The following is a 17039-nucleotide window of genomic DNA, read 5'->3' as shown; positions in this document are numbered from 1 at the left end:
GGAGGTTTTTGCGAACAGGTTGGACAAACACCTGTCAGGGATGGTCTAGGTTTACTTGGTCCTGCCTCAGCACAGGGGGCCAGACCTGATGACCTCTTAGGTCACTTCCAGCCCTACATTTCTGTGATTGTATCTTAGTGGGCCAGATTCAGTATTAATATTGAATGTCAGAGATACACTGAGTATATGAACTAATATAATATGCATGTTAAGAATTTGTAGGCACTTAGGGCATGGCCTGAGAGTGCTGTTCTCTGGCTTAGAATGATGCCTCCTAGGGGGCAGTTACTCCTAGTGTAACTTAGTGCAGCTCAGCTTTAACTTGCGTTGAGGCTGGACTGGCCACTGGCGGCCCACAAATTTGGGAGCATACAAAGGTAATGGAAAGCCCATGTGCAAGTTTGTTGACTGGAATTCTGGACATATTTGAAGATCTGGCCCTAACTGTTCAATACATTGGTGTGAAGGAATTTCTTCCAAGTGTCAGGGGTGCTTTGTACCTTGGGCAATGATGCTCGGGAACCTGAGCTCTGGGTGGTCATAGTGAGCACAGTGGTGATGCCCAGGCCAACACGGGCAGGTGCAGCATCCATGTTGATCCAGAAGGAGATCCAAGACAGGATGACTATCAGAAGGCTGGGGATGTACATCTGAATCAGGTAGTAGCCCATCTGTCGCTCCAGGTGGAAACGTGCTTCTATGCAGGTGAACTTGCCTGAGAATGACAGAAGTTAAATTAGAGGGTTACTGGTAGGAGGCATGATAATCTCATGGCATCCAACCTCAGCAAACAATGGCTGCCTGCAATTTCCACTCCCTGGCTAAGAAACGGTTCTTGCTGGGCAAAGGGGGCATGTGGTAGGGGATAGCTGAGTATCCCTAGGGCTAGCACATGCATTAATAACATCAGCATAACAACACCATGCGTCTCCCTCTGACATGTTTTTTTAACTAAACAATAGTGAGTTTGTGCTAGTGAAAGGTGCCAGATTAACAGCCCTGTAGACTGAAGTTCCCCATTGAGTTCTAGAATAGACACACCGTGGAGATGAGCTTGGTGAGAGGGTCCAAATTAAATACCCAGCAGATGCAGAGACCTCTGATGAGCACAAAAAGGAGACATAGGTTTTGGGTCTGTTAGCTTCTTGCTGGCAATACATTTGTGTGAAGATTATATCTTCAGCAAGCCTTTAGACAGGTTGTTCTCCAGGATATATTTGTTAGATAAATGCGGCTAGCATGCAACAGATGATGTGTGGCAAATATACAGGGCCAAATTCTTACTGCAAGGAGCTTAGCGAGTAAAGGTAAATGGCACTGAGGATGGGAGACTGCGGTTTATGCCCTGTTACTGACCTGTGTTGTAATGCTTGGTGCAGTATCGTAAATCTTTTTCTTCCTTCAGGATAAACTGAGGCAAGGTTAATCCATCAGCAACCTGCACAGCTCCTTTCTCTTGCCATTCAAATATCAGATCATTCATTGTGTAGCCAACTGTTGAGAGTAGGGAAGAAATAGGACACATGAGCAAGAAACCAAACTGTGTCGAAGACAGGTGCTCACAGGGATGGTGTTGTGGGGAAGGGAGTCCTGCACAGATGCCGGGAGTTAGACCGGATCACCCATGATAGGATGGGTTTCATGGCTCTCCACTGGTTTGCACAACAAGTTTGCTGAGGCATACCTGGTGATAAAAGCTTATATATATGGTATAGGTGGGCAGTGATGGTTATAGTGGTGAACTTTATGGGTCACAGTGGATTCCTGTCCAATAAATCAGATATTCTGCTGGCTTGGGCTATTCTTTTATCTTAACTTAGCTGAGCCTTTCAGCCCCAGGCTCTTCCTCTGCATTAAGTTAATCATTGGATTTCTTTCCTTTTAGTTAAGGAAGCAGGTAGGGGTTCCTGTAGGTGCCAGCATGCATCGTAAAGGGGGAAAAAAGCCCCATTTGCAGCTTGGAGAACCTTCACCTTTCTCCTTCAAAGCAGGAGGCCAATGCAAACGTGGATAAATTAGAGCTCCCCCTTTAGGAGTTCAGCAATTGCTTGAACCTGGCTCAAGCTAAGAGATGTCAGGTAGCTTCCTGGAAAACTGAGAGCTGCTCCCTGAGTGAGTGCTAGTGGCAGGAAGGAAAACCATACTGACAAAACTAACAAACAAGATTGCAGGGATCACAGGGACAGACAGGCTTATGTCAGCATGTCTGGGCTCTTGGGGGGACCGATGCAAGGAGCGGAGGGATGTGGACCTCTACTTTGGCTTCTGATCCCTGATTTAAGAGCCCTCCCCTCCCCAGCTCTGAATGCCCTTTGCCTTTGACAGGGGCTTTATTCCTCCAACACAGGCTCAAGAAATAGTTGTTGGTAGAAACTAGTGCTAGGCAGGGCGGTGTGGGTGCTGGCAGGGAAAGGAGTGTGAGCAGAGGATCGTGCACATGCCAGGCGGTAGGTCCTGGTTTTATCCCCCTTTGTCTTTCTTAATCAGAGAACCAGCTGAGAGTTGAAGCGGGGCAGAGGAAAGATGGTGGTTATCTTTAGAGGGGAAACCCCTCAGGACTCACAGCTCTCTAACTGCATGATGCACGTCTGCACGTCCATGGGGAAATTCTTCAGATCCATGGGACAAGCCAGCGTTAGTGTAATCCTGGGGCGAGAAGACAGACAGGGGAATTCCAGACGCATTCTGAACACTGACAAGTAGTTACATTACATCTGAACTATTTAGGTGTCCACTAGTGTATAGATAGGCTAGTCAGCTACCTGTGCAGTGCTACACCTACCTGGCTGGAGGCATTGCCTGGATTATTTGCATCTTCCTTGAATGTAGTTTCAAGTGTGACATTGCAGCATGCCAGAAATACCGAGCAGCGGGGCCTGTGATTTAATCCCCAGCTGCCTTTTACAGGTGGAGGGTTGTGATAACAACACTTCTTGGATTGTGTAGCGCAGAAGAGTCCCACACCAAACTGTCTTGCTGCTTCGATCTTTATTTCATGCCTCAGGCTCATAACAATCTGGACCCATCTGATATCCTGGATCCACCAAATAGGGTATTTCTAAAGGCTAGCACCGGTTGGAAAATTTCAAACAAAACATTTTCCGGTTGGAAAATGGGGCTTTGTCCAAATTGAAATTTGCTTGGGGGCGGGGGGGAAATGATAGATTTCAACAAAATTTTCTGTTGGAAAAATTGAAACAAAATATTTTGGGTTAGGTCAGTTCAATCTCTGCCTGCCTGAGCCGCCGCAGTGCCTCGTGGGAGTTGTAGTTCCAGGTCCCTTGTGCCCCATTGTCTCCTCTAGCTGATGCCTCCTGGTCAGACTTGTCCCATGATGCACCACCGTACCTCTCTGCATTAAGTTCCATGCTTATAAGAATGGCCAGACTGGGTCAGACCAAAGGTCCATCTAGCCCAGTATCCTGTCTTCTGGCAGTGGCCAATGCCAGGTGCTCCAGAGGGAATGAACAGAACAGGGAATCATAAAGTGATCCATCCCTGTCGCCCATTCCCAGCTTCTGGCAAACAGAGGCTAGGAACACTTCAGAGCATGGTTTTGCATCCCTGCCCATCCTGGCTAATAGCTATTGATGGACCTATCCTTTATGAATTTATCTAATTCTTTTTTTGAACCCTGTTATAGTCTTCACAACATTCTCTGGCAAAGAGTTCTACAGGTTGACTGTGCGTTGTGTAAAGAAATACTTCCTTTTGTTTGTTTGAAACCTGCTGCCTATTAAAACATCCTTCTGGCTGAGAAGGCCTGGATGAACCAATTGCAGACCTCTCCATTGTTCCTTAATCAGCCAGTCGGGCTCCTGTGGAGCACTGTGACAGGGTGTCAGAGTAATGCCTGGTTCCCAGTCAATACAGGGCTGACTCTGGTTCAGATGGCCCTTGCTGTATGAGTGTCGAAGGCAGAGGGGAGTGAGAAGATACCTTTGAGAAAGTTGGCCTCCACACCCAGGAGTCGTCAGACTGAGCTGATTGGGGATTAGCTGATTTACATTCAGGTTGCGGTCACATATTTTCCCTTTTGTTGGTAAAGAGAAACCAGGGGTAACAACTTTGCTTGGATATTGCTGGTATTTCTTCTGCTGAGTCATCCTACCATCTTACAGAGTAACTCCAGCACTGCAGTGACTCAGCACTCCACCTTTGGACCCTCCCAGCCCCAGCCAGAGAGGGACCATCCTGAGGACTCAAACATGTGTCTCTTGCCCATCAGCGCACAACACTAACTGCTAGGTCACCTGGTACCCTTAGCTGCTGGCTGTTTTATAACATGCACACTGTCAGTGGAGAACAGTTTCAAACAGCGATGTGATTTAAAAAGGCGGGGCAGGCATCAGGTCTCCAAACTCTGCCGACACGTTTGGCAGTTTTGATTACTGCTTTGGCTTGCTGTCTGCCATCTGCACTGAAACCACCCCCCATTTCTGATGGTGGCTATCTGCATTTCAGCACTGCCTGTTTATTTTCCATTCCAGAGCACCACGCTGCCACCGGAAACATGAGATAGCACAATGGGATGCAACTGCCGCCTGCCTTTGGGGATTGTAATGTGAGGTTTGAGTGACCTGGAGTTCACAGTGTAACACAAATCCACACTACGAAGAAGGCAAAATGTCTTTGGGATGTCTTTTTGGCTCCTTTCCCCCCTAGCATTTTTAATAAAACTGCTTGTTCTTAAATTTATTGCTTTAAAACACCAGGGAGAGTGGGGAAATGGATGTTTTCCAAAGGCGAATTAATGCAAGTAGTACAGTTCCACAGACGTGTTCTGGATCCCTATGGCAAATGAGTGACCCTGAGGAGTAATGCTGGGAAACGGCTGTGAGGTTCTGGGGTAGGAAAATACCCCCCTGTTCGTCCTCCCAGCTCTCCTGAGTGAAAACCACACAGGAGAATGGAATAAAGAGGTTAGGAAACCAGGTGATCCCCAAAGCAATGTGAGTTTGTGGGGTTTCAGTGTAAACTCTTAACTCGCACTGGGTTTCTTGCTGTGGTGCCCAAAGTTGGGTCAATTACCTGGGCCAGGTTTGGAGCAAAATCTGGGCAGATTGATGGTTCTGGGAATCCAAATCATGCAAATTTGCAATATCACTTGGTTTCAATGCAGTGGCAGAAGAAAATAGTCCTATTTACCAAGGGTTTATCTATACCAGGAGTTTGCCTTAATTCAGCAATCAGTGGTCAGCTGCAAAGGTAGCAAAGCCCTAGCAGAGACAAGGAATTGAGGGCTGGGTATTGTAGGTTTTGTTCATGTAACACTCCCATTGACCTCAGGGGAAATAGCATATATTTGAAAGCTGCAGGATCTGGTTCTTATTTAATTTAAATCTAGGAAAAGTGAAATGCTTGAATTGGGGAAGAAAGGGATTATCTAGAAACCCCCTTTACCTGGCTTTCCCATCCCAGCCCATCCCCTCCTCTGTCCCAAAGTGCAGCTTTAGCAATAGGTCGGGATCACAAAGCAGAATCCGCTCCTATCCTCTGCTCACTTCAGTTCGAGTACTGAGTAAGTGAGTGGCTTTCATCCACCTCCCTTGTGTTAATGTGATTTCCTTCTCCACCCCAAATGCAACTTTGTTTCAGGAAGCACTAATCCCAGCTACAGCCCCTTCGATGTAGACCCGGGAGACTGGCCATCTGCGATTGTGGAGGGACCATACCCTAACAAACAGAAGTGCTTTCTTTGCCTGCCACTCAGACTGCCCTGTACACGCTGTGCTTTCCCCATCCATTTCAAACACAGCGCCCATGTCGGAGCTTCCCAAACTCTCTGTGTATCATATCTCGGTAGGAACTGGGTATATTTAAAACAGAAACACTTAGCGTTATTAGGAGTTCTTCCTGCCTGACTGTCTTTCTTTTTATGGCTGCAAGGAGTATTGTTATGTGGTAATCTTAATTGTCAGCGTGCCTAGAGCTTTTGGATAGGTATCTAACTACATAAATCTAAAGAAAAATGATTTTATTCATATGCTTTTTTTAAAGGGACCGTATTAATATGGCTAGGCCTTGAAGCTAATGTGTTCTGATAGTTTGCCCTATGTAGTTACATTCACCTTAAGAACTGCATTCATCTGTTAGTTTTAAGATGAATACTGCTTCAGCAAGCCTATGTGAGCAGTTCTCCTGTGCTGGGGTGGACAGTTTATGTGCTGACTTGTTCATGGGTCACTGGAACGTTCTTTTTTATGTGTACAAGGCCTGCTCTTCAGAAACGGACACCTACATTATATGTGCTCATGCAAAGTGCCAGACTTGCAAACTGGGGAGTTGTGCACGTAGAAGTCTATGTGCGCATGTAAATGCAGGATTCGTGGGCTCGGGTTAGGGGGGTACTTTTTGAAAACTGGGCTGATAGCAGTTGGAGCTATAGAAAGGATGGAACTATTTAAAAAAAAAACCCAAACTCTGGATAGTGCAGTCCTTAAGGTAGAATCCACATAATGAGACAAATGTCATGTTAGCTTAACATTATGATAGAACAATCTTGACAATACCCCTTTAAGTTTTTCATGGCACGCGGTACGTGTATATAAGCATTTAGACGTATGTCCATGTAACATACATTAGTGTGTATATATCTATGAGTGTAGATAAAATTGGACCAGTTTTGAGTATATTAGGTTACCTCCTTTGGCGTGTAGACACACAATTGGTTTGTACACAGATATATGAAATGGGTGTGACTTCCAGAAGGTTAGTGAACAGAGCTTCATTCAAAAAGGGCAGAACTCTGACCACCAAGGGAGATGTTAGTGTTTGTAGGAGCAGGGAATGCAGAAGAGAACAGTTTTATTCTCTGTATCTGCACAAATCCTTGGCAATTACTTCAGTGTGGCCTCTTAATTTCCTCTTTCCTTCAGACCTGGATAGCTGGGGTTTCTGAGGTTTCTCTGATATTCAAAACCATTTTGATTTGTAACAAATCTGTGGCCGTTTAGGAAAGTCGCTACTGGTGACCATGGCCACTTGGCTTGTAGGAGCAGTGAGGACTGAACCATCCATCTACTCCAAAAAGCACATCTCTTAGCGTAATGGAGAATCTCCTTGTTCTGTTAGGGATGGAAGGCCTATGACACACAGTTGAGAAGTTCTTATGTTCTCCAGTAGAAGGCCCATCCTAGCCATTTTGTTAGCATCATGTGATTGTAAATTGAAACTTGTTTACAAGACCTGAGCTAAAGAGTGAAACACCAGTATTTGCTGCTGCGTCCTTGCCATTGCAGGGCTGCCATCTTGGATTTTACCTCAGAATTGTGAGGATGGAATCAAGTCAGTTTGCTGGGATTTGAACCCAGAGAGTTCAGTGGTTTGAAGGTCAACCCCTAATGCTCTGTTTATTTACCAGCTTCTCAACTCAGCCTCAAGCATGCTTAGGTCCTTAGTCCCACCAGACCCTGCCCCCTCTCCCTCCCGCCCCCGCCCCCAACCATTCTCTTTAGCCATCTCACCTGATACTGTAGAGGACGTTGCCATTTCTGGAAATGCGCAAAAGTTTGTTGTCTGTGGTGATCTCATGGAAATGGGCCCCCTTCTCGTTGGCAAAGAACAAGTCAGGCTTCCAGATGGAGTCCAACATGGAGGGGTCCAAATCCAGGGAGTCATCGGGGTACTCGTTGTAAGCCAGCCGCGGGTCATTCCACTGCTGCCGCAAGAAGATGTTCACCCTGTAGTCCTGCAGTGAGGGTACAAGAGTTAGCAGTGGGCACAAAGTTAATGGTGCCCAAAAGACACTAGAAGTGGCCAGAAACTGCTAAGTGCAGAAGAAAGGGACACTGAAGCCAGCTGGGTTGAAACAAGCAAACAAACAATGTCTTCGCCGTGACTAGGATCACACTCTGACTCTGTGACATTCCCTACTGGCATTATTTCTCAAGGAATAACTTGTATTTTTGGCTCTGTAGCCAAGAGACACATTGATGGGCAAACAGCTGCTCTGGTCCACGACACCTGCTCTGTTGCAGTGATCTCCAAATCCATAGCATGTCAGGATTCAGCCTCACCAGAGCTATAGGGCAGTGGTTTTCAACCATTTTTTCATTTGCGGACCCCTAAAAAATTTCAAATGGAGGTGCGGATCCCTTTGGAAATCTTAGACATAGTCTGTGGACCCCCAGGGGCCCGGGGACCACAGATTGAAAACCACTGGTATTGTGCATTTAGCTTGGAGAGAAAAATTCCATTCAAGTGTCTGAACCTCTACACTCACAAAGTCTCCAGGGCTGCTAAAATATTGTTCATTTACTGAGTGTGTTGAGGGCTGGAATTATATTTGCAAGATGCACCTTGTGGAGGATTAAGGGGAGGGCACAGAAAGCAAGTGTATTCAGTATTCCACCTGCTTGTTATTTGTAGGCATGCTACCTCCTTGCAGAGAGGGAATTCACCAGGACCCCGCGTTTCTCCCCTTTTTACTTTGTCATCACCATCCTCAAAGCCTCCTGGCTCCATGCCAACCCTTTCTTTGACCAGAGTTTACCACCATCCTTAGCATTGATAGTGAATGGAGGAAAGGATCACTTAAGAACACAAGGTGCCCACCCCTGCAATGTCTGTAGGGCTGAGACTCTATTTGTAGTCCCCCTTTTACATACGTTCTCTGTAGATATTATCCATTTTATTATGAATCAACATGGGTCTATCAAATTATTTGTGTTGAGGCCACACTAATCATGACCGGAACCCCACTGCACAGACACATGGTAAGAGACAGCTCTTCAGGGTAGGGAAGTTCAATCGAAATGGGCAAGATGGGCAAAGGAAATAGCATTGAGACAGAGTGAGATGAGTGACTTGCCCAAGATCCCAGAGGAAATCTGTGTGATAGAGCTAGGAATTGAACTCTCATCTTCTCAGGCCCAGACTAATTCCTTAACCATAAGACTACCCTTCCTCTCGATGCTACGGCTCTTTAATTGTGGAGGGCAGATAGGTCTCCACACCCAGGGCTCCAGGATTTGGGCCACGCAGGGCGAAAACCTGCCACTCTTTCTGACTAGGATGATGGTGGTGACACAGGGCTGTCTGCAGCATGGCAGCAATTGGCAATGGGATCACAGAGGCTGCAAATTCCATCTCCAAAAGGACATTTAAAAGAGAAAAAAGCACAACCAAGATGTTAGTGAGAGCGAACGAGCACTAAAGGGGGTGATCCATATTCCATGTTCATAAACATTAAAACTCTGTCACCAGACAGTCTCAGCCAATCTTCCTCCACACCTTTTGCTCTGAGACTTTCTCCTGTGAGGTGGGTGGAGGGGCAGCATGGGGGATGATGTCATTTGAGACCCCTCTCTAGCTCCTAAGCTAGTACATTTGGTTCTCCTCTCCAACCATAACACATAACGAATGGTATCCATTTTATAGGCTTGGTCTGTGGTTTCGTGTCCCACTAGCAATATCATTTGTCTCATAACCTCACGTCTTACAGCTATCCTGGGTTCTCCGGACCAAACTGGTTGTCGATCTCTAGCTCACATTCATGACCTGTTCTCCTGGACAATAATGGGGTAACATTCGTTCTCTGTGTCTGACCCAATGGCTTCCCAAGGCCATCTGTCCCGTTCCCTGCCTTTTGCATGAGAAAGGAAGCAGATTAAAGTGAGCGAGAGAGAACCGATTCTCAGGTGGGCGATAAAGGCGCCAAGTACCTTGGCAGACAGTGCCCGAGGAGTGACATGTCATAAACCAATTTCACTGCCCCTGGCCAAACTAATTGTTAGCATCAGGGTCATGGTTTTGTTTAGTGCCTTTCTTCCTTGAAGTAGCCTGAAGCATTTTACAAAACTGGGAGTCAGACACTGGCAATGAAGTGACTGTGTGCGCACCAGCCATTGTGAGCTCATCAGTGTTTAATACACAACTTGAACATTTGCACCAATTGGTTTGTTTTTCTTCTCCTGAAAGGCAGTGTTTGCCAGGACTGTGGGGTTATTCCATGAGTCTGCCATCTGTTCTTTAAAACCCACCTGTAGAACACAAGGATCCTCCATTAAAGATTGCATCTCTGACAATGCAACAGCCCAACTTGCAGTGTTGGGCCTAAAACGGAGTACTGATCAGAAATCTGAACAGATATAATCACTTGTCCCAGAGATATGAATGCTACCAAATGAGCCAACTCAGCATGAGGGACCAGCTGCTATTATTGTGTAAACATGACTTGCAGTCTGATTACCCTGGGGCAAGATTAGAAGATGACATAGTGGGTGTGTCCTATAGTTTTGATTAGGGCAGTCAATTACCAAAGCTCTTCTAGAAATCAGTTTTAAGACTCTGCCCCATATATACCCTTTGTGCATAGAAACTACTAATGGCCTTGTAATTTTGCCAACAGCACACAGGCCAATGTCTTGATTAAGTTAAAGGGAATAGATTTCTGAATGTGAATAAAATTCTATTCTTTCCCCTTCTTCTAAGAGCCAGGATGTCACCTTTACAAGTTCTGATGGGTCTTTCTCACTTAATTATCCATCTCCTTCTTCCCAAGAGAATGTGTCTCTAGAAAAATGGCGAATAGCTGTGGCCAGCTAATAATGAGGGGCCTTGTGCAGAACTAACTTTGTAAATCTGAAAGAAGGAAAGAGAGACAGAGAGGAAAAGGAGAAGTGGATAGAAAATAGCCCTGAATTCATTGCACACAGCAGTAACTTGAACAAGTTGCATACATTGATTCCCCCCCTTTCTGTTTGTAAAGACCAGTGGTGGTTGCAGACAGGGAAAATCAATGTAATTGGTCTAATAGGCAGAAAGCAAAAGGCTGTTTTGCTTATTCAGCTGCAAACCAGCAGAACGCTAGCAGGTCAGCTCCATCTTGGCGTCTATTTCATGTACAACATGAATCAAATCCATGTTTGGAAGGAACTTCAGCAGCAGCTGCCCAGAGTGTGCTCAGCCTTGTGGAAAATGAACCAAACCCCACAACAAGGGCTTGTGTTACTCAGAGTTCATGCTACCGGGCTAAATTCATAGCTGCAGCTCCAAAAGTCGCCAGGAAGAAAGGAAATGGAACCAAGAATGGCTTCAGACTAACTGTCCAACGGATGCTACAGGGTGGGAGGAGGCTGGATTGAAGGATCTGCTATTCCCCAGATGACTGGTGAGGTGGTTTTATAGGCAAACTTGACCATGAGCCAAATGAAAATGAATTTCCTTTTATGGAACATAGTCTGGATATGACAGGACTTGGCAGTGTGATGGAGAAGCCTCACCAGAGAACAAAAAATTCCATGATGCCCTAGTTCTATTCTATATAGGTTCTTATTCCACACTCGTCACTGTCCTCCTTGTAGTGCATTAAGTGACATGACTGACATCTGTTTCCCATCACTTCTCTCTGGGTGCACCCATCCAGGAAAGACTCAGACCATTTCAGCTCCTTGCTGTGGGTCCGGGCCACCTCTCTCATATGAGAGAGCAGTATCTCAGCAGTGCTGAATCCTGCAGAGAGGTCCAGGAGGATGAGAATGGATGTCTGCCCCTCTATCTATTGACAGCAGGAGATCATCTATCAGTGCCACTAAAGCTGTTGCCTTCCCATGTCCTGGCCTGAATCCAGATTATATTGAGTCAAGGTACTGGTTTAAATTAGCTAAACTTTTAGTGGGTCTTTGGCTAGCTTTTCTCTGAGCTTGCTCAGGAATGGGAGGCTTGACACTGGCTGGAACTGACGTATCTAGGGTGGGAAATAACCAACAGCAACCAGTTAGCTTCCTGCAAGGGAGTTGGCTAAAGCTTCCAAGCAATGACTGTGTGTCTGCAGCTTCAAATAGCCTTATTTAAACATGACAGTCCGGATTCTGCCCTCAATTAAACCTGTGCAGTGACTGGCTCTACTGGCTTTTCTGGGTCCCTGCTGGTGTTTTGGTTCCGTGACTGAGGATGAGGCCCAACTGGGGCTCATTAAACTGATTAGCCCTGCTGACAGGTATCAGTGGAGGGAGAGGAAAGGAGTGGCCAGCATGGAAGAAGGCTGGACTCAAGTCAGGGAGACGTGTTGCTGTCCTGCTTGGACTGGAATGGGCTCCTGGCACCACTAGGCAGGGGTTACAGCACTCCCCAAAGGCAGTGCATTACCCACTTCTCTCTTACTAGGTAGTGCGCCTGAGGAGGGTTTCTTTTTAATGCTGCACATTCATTATAGGCGGCAAAATTCAGTCCAAGGAAGTCATGAAGGCCAGTGGCAAAGGAATGCTCAATGAGGCTTATAAAATTATGGATACTAGAAAGGAATAGAAACCAGATAAAGTTGCCAAGTTCAGGCTACACCTGGATATTTGGGCATGTTTAAGCCAAAATATTAGACACCAGCTTGTAAAGTAAATGATCTTTGCACAAGAGTGCACCTGGTTATAGTGTCTCACACCCACCTCCTTACTGCTAAATGGAAGGACACTTTTCCAGAGCTTAGAGTATAAGCCTGGGAGTTCAGGACTTTCTATCCCAAGACTGAACGAGAGAGAGACAGAGCCACATCTCAGAATAGTCAATAGCCCAGGGGTTAGGGTCTTCACCTGTAATGTAGGTGACCTAGGTTCAGATTCCTGCTCTGCAAGGTGAGTGCCCTAAGCAGCAGTCTGTAAAGTCACACTCTCTCTGGCCCAGTGGATATTTATACATAGTGGAACAGCTCCTACAGGGGAGGGAGGGAGAGCGTGTGCGCGTATGTGACTGGCTTTATTGCCCAGTTGTGAGCACGCTCACCAAGGATTCCGAGGTTCAAGTCCCAGCTCTGAATCTGGCACAGCTAAGTCTCCTACATCCCAGGTGAGCACTCTATTGTGTCTCTAACTCAAGAAAGCTTTTAGATGAAAATTTCATATGGAAGCTGGTCCATCGCCAGCCACAAACCACTTTGGTTTTGACGAAACAGCATTTTTCAGTGAAAACATTTTGTTGATTTTTTTTTTTTCACCAGCTCTACTCTCTAGCCAGATCTGCCACTAGTTTGCTGCGTGAGTGTGGACAAATCTCTATTTGTACTTCCCCAACAGTAACATGGCTAAAAGTACCTTCCTCCCAGGGCTAATCTGAGATTTAATATTTGCAAAGAGCGTGGGGATCTTCAGGTGAATGACCCCATCTGCTATATGCACAATCAGCTGGATGCATCACTCCAATGTGTATGTAACACAGTAACGGTATACCTTTGGTCTCTTTCTTTAAATATCTGTGCTGTGTCAATATTATTTACTGCCACTCGTTACATCAAATAGAATCATAGAAGTGTAGGATTGGAAGGGTCCTCAATAGGTTATCCAAGACTAAATAATAACTCGACTATTTCCGACATGGGGTTTGTCTAACCTGTTCTTTAAAACCTCCAATGATGGAGATTCCCCAGGGAGCAACAGCAGTTCATGCCGCGTGATACAATAAAATACTGTAGCCCCGGGCACCCCCAAAAGGTGCCAAGACCAGTGAGACTCCTGCACTGCATCAAGCATTTCCTGCAGAAGCGGAAGAAAAAATAAAAAGCCAGGCTGGCTTGTATTATTTGGATTTTATAAAAGAGAGTCCCGCGGTGACACATCTATCTGACTTCAAGTGCAATGGGACCGATTAGAGTGAAGTCATCTAAAGAAACCCACAAATCTGCTTCACTCTACGAGACCAAGCTGCCTATACTTGGAATACAGTGTTGTTATAGCTTTGTCGGTCCCAACATATTAGAGAGACAGGCTTTTGGGCTTACATGGTGCTCCTCCCACACCTGAAGCAGAGCTCTGTGTAAGCTCGAAAGCTTGTCTCTCTCACCAACAGAAGTTGGTCCAGTAAAAGATATCACCTCCCCCACCTTGTCTCTCTATAATTGGAATGGCATTTTCCACTGAAGCAGCTCAGGGCTTTCATTATAATTTGGCCATGAAGAGAGTGTTACTGTGTCTAAATTCACCAGGTTCTAGACCATTGACCCTGGATCCCTTTCCTGTGAATTTCAAAAAATGTGACCCCCAATTAAAACTATTCCCCATTCCCACCATTGTGACATTGCTCTCCATCAACCACTCCAGCACCCCTACTGTAAGCTCTTGTGGTTTCATCTATGGCTGTAAAATAATGCAGTGCTTTCTTTTTCAATATATGTAAGAGAAGGGCAGCCTGACATGGCCTAACGGGCACCCGATCCCTATGTCCTGTGGGCATGGCCAAATCTGTGGCTGCAGTGGAACAGGTAGGAGAGGAAAAAGGATGGAGAGGAGGCGAAGAATGTCTGGAGTACACAAAAGGCACGAGAAAGGCATGTTACAAAGTGTAGCTCTGAACAGTCTCGTTCTGTGGCAATGCAGGGTGGGGGGGGGGGAGTGGTGGAGCTTGTGGATTCAGAACTAGGTAGACCCACAGACTATTCCCAAAGCAAAGTGTATGTGGGGGAGCCCCAGGAGTGGCCCTGCAAAGATTCCTCCCTGGTTACTCAGGCTGTGAGCTAGGGGCAGGATGTATACCTTATGTGTCTCACTCAAAAGAGGCTCTTCCTAACCTTGGCTTTTACATTAGTAAATATTTTTTTTCTAGTAAAATTGGAGGTGCAAATCAGTATGATATCTTGTTGTAAAGAAACTGTAAATACAGAGCTGAAGAGATATTACTGATATGAAAAAATAACCTAAACTCCTGGTGTAAAATGCAGAGGCATATTTGAAAGATCTCACTGCACCCTGGTAATTCGCTGAGCTAGTAACTCCAAACGATTACATTCGCTGTGCAAAATATTCACAGCAAAACTGGGGAGCCCTCCGCAGTGGTGGTTTTTGCATTTGTTTGTGATTTTCGTACAAATAAAATGATTTACTGAAAAAAAAACAAACCTTTTGAGAGTTCACCATTCCCCTCCCTGGTTAGTGAGAAATGATCCTATTTTCAAATGAACCCCTCAGCATTTTTGACATTTTGAATTTCAAAATTAGAAATCTTGGTTTGGGAAGGACTAATATTTTGTGATTTTTGAATGTCCACACGTTTTGAGTAAAAAGTTCCAGTTCTGGACATATTCTGAAAAATAAAAATGTTGCATGGACGAAGTTGAAATTGGGAAAAAAAAAAAGAGAGAGAGAGAAATGTCACAAAATGCTCTTCACTGGTTTTTCGCTGCCCTGCTTGTTCCATGTGCAACTGAGCCTCGTTCTGTCTGCAGATACTCATAACTCCTGTTGACAGGAGGCTGTGGATCTGACCTCAGATCACAGGCTGTGGATCTGAGGTCAGAACACGGCCCCTGGGTCAGTAATTTCTCCTGCTGTTTCATCAACAGGGTATGCTGGATTGAGTCTGGTGAAGTTGTAGTGGCTTGTTTAAACCCATTTACAGAAATGATTCATTATCTGATTGGATAGTTCTTGTACAGATGACTCCAAACAACTATATTACAGTTGTATGGTTGCAGCCTCCAGGTTCCTGTGCCCTTATTAGATACTTGCTTAGTGGATATCGCAGTTGGCTATAAGGTTATGGTTAGTTTGCCCTTTTCAAATGGGATGAATACGGAGTGCAATTCCTTTAAACAGCTGAAAAATATATATATGGAAAGGGCGCTGCGGAGAATCAGAATCCCAAATGTCAGAGCATGATCTTTCCCTTTAAACTCTCATTTCTAACTCGTTACGAAACTCGGCCCACTCAGCTGGGAGACTCAGTTCATGAGGAGTTTGGTTTCTATTTCCGTTTTGAATGAGATATTTGCTGTTGTGTTTAGATTCCTCAGTCCGCAAATGCTGCAACATTCAGTAATAAAAATGAGCTGGAGGAAAGGCGCATCTCCTCGCTTGTTAACTGGAATTCTGTTGCAGTGTTTCCGGACAGAAGGGGACCATCTAGACCCATCCACCCTTCTGTCTGCCTCTTGTACCCTCTAATGTTTTTCTGCTCGAAGTGCTTGTTTTATTCTCTGTTGAATATGTTCCCAGTTGCTGCTTCTCTTATCCTGGGGCTGGATTAAGAGCAGGGTTGACGGAGCTGTGATACAAACATCAAGCTGCAAGAGGACCCAACCTCTCACACGATAAGTGTCCCATCAATCACAGGGCATTGTGTATGGATACTTTTCATGGGGTTCCAGTTCTGCAAGGTGCTGAGAGCCCTAATCTACTACTGACTTTGAAGGATCATGCCCTTAATCTGGCTCTGCCTCTGGGAGCCATTCTACACATTAATTTCCCTCTACGCTTTCTCCTAACCTCCCTGAACATTTCAGCCCTGCACTTTTGCTTTTCTTGTTCTTTGAGCCCCCATTAGAGAGTTCACAGAAGGTTGATTGCTGTTCAAATGGTCTGCACCTTTATTACCTTCCTTCTTGCGACTCACTTTTCTAATCAATGGAAACCTGAGTTTCACAACTTCTTCATGTAGCCAAACCCTGCCCCTATATCTTCTTTTCCTTGTTGCCCTTTTCCATACTTCTCTGATTCTTCTCCTCTGCTATGGTGCCCTCAGCCCCTGAACTGGTGATCTCATTAGCGGTATGCATGTTGACAATAATGATCCCCACTGATTTGTGCACTATGGAGCTTGTCGCTAGAGTCTTTAAATGTCAACAGTAATGGCTTATGCGTGAACGAAAAGTCCCAAAACATATTTTAAAGATCTCTCTAATTAAATGAATTGATAGATCTCTGTGATTATGCTCCCCTGAGTACCAGTGATGTGGTTACTTCTTACAGCGTGCTAGAGTGATCCAGCCATCCAGAAAACTTTAGCTGTAGCGTCTCTTGAACATTGAGGTCTCTTGTTTTGTTTGGCCAGTGATTCTGCAATGTTACTATAACCAGTCCTGTTTGGGTCAGCAGTGGGATTCGAACCTCTGACCTTCAGGGCTAAAAGCTCCAGCCTCCACTGCTCCAGCAAAAGAATCAAGTCCCGGAGCTGGAGTCAGGGCTGGTCAACTCATTTACTTTGAAAAATGGGGTTGAGTCAAAAATTGAATTTTTTTTTTCATGAAAAAAGTTTACCGATATTTTTGGTTTTTGAAAAAAATTTAAAAATGAAAAATGTTGAATTTTTTTAAAAAATATTTTGTTTCAACACAGTGG

General features: G+C 45.3%; 1 protein-coding gene across 3 annotated transcripts in view; it reads right to left on the bottom strand.

Moving 5' to 3' along the window:
• Positions 1-17039, bottom strand: part of GLRA1 (glycine receptor alpha 1) — a 64582-nt gene that overhangs the window by 10094 nt on the left and 37449 nt on the right. For all 3 annotated transcript variants that reach the window (XM_075131243.1, XM_048862144.2, XM_048862145.2), the window contains exons 4-7: positions 7467-7690; positions 2564-2646; positions 1357-1494; positions 501-715 (exon numbers count right to left, since the gene is read on the bottom strand). In XM_075131243.1, coding sequence (XP_074987344.1) covers positions 501-715; positions 1357-1494; positions 2564-2646; positions 7467-7690 — 660 coding nt within the window. The remainder of the gene's footprint in view (positions 1-500; positions 716-1356; positions 1495-2563; positions 2647-7466; positions 7691-17039) is intronic.

The sequence above is a fragment of the Caretta caretta genome, chromosome 8 (assembly GCF_965140235.1).
Source record: "Caretta caretta isolate rCarCar2 chromosome 8, rCarCar1.hap1, whole genome shotgun sequence".
Classification (NCBI taxonomy): Eukaryota; Metazoa; Chordata; order Testudines; family Cheloniidae; genus Caretta; species Caretta caretta.
This window is presented reverse-complemented; position numbering and strand designations above follow the sequence as displayed.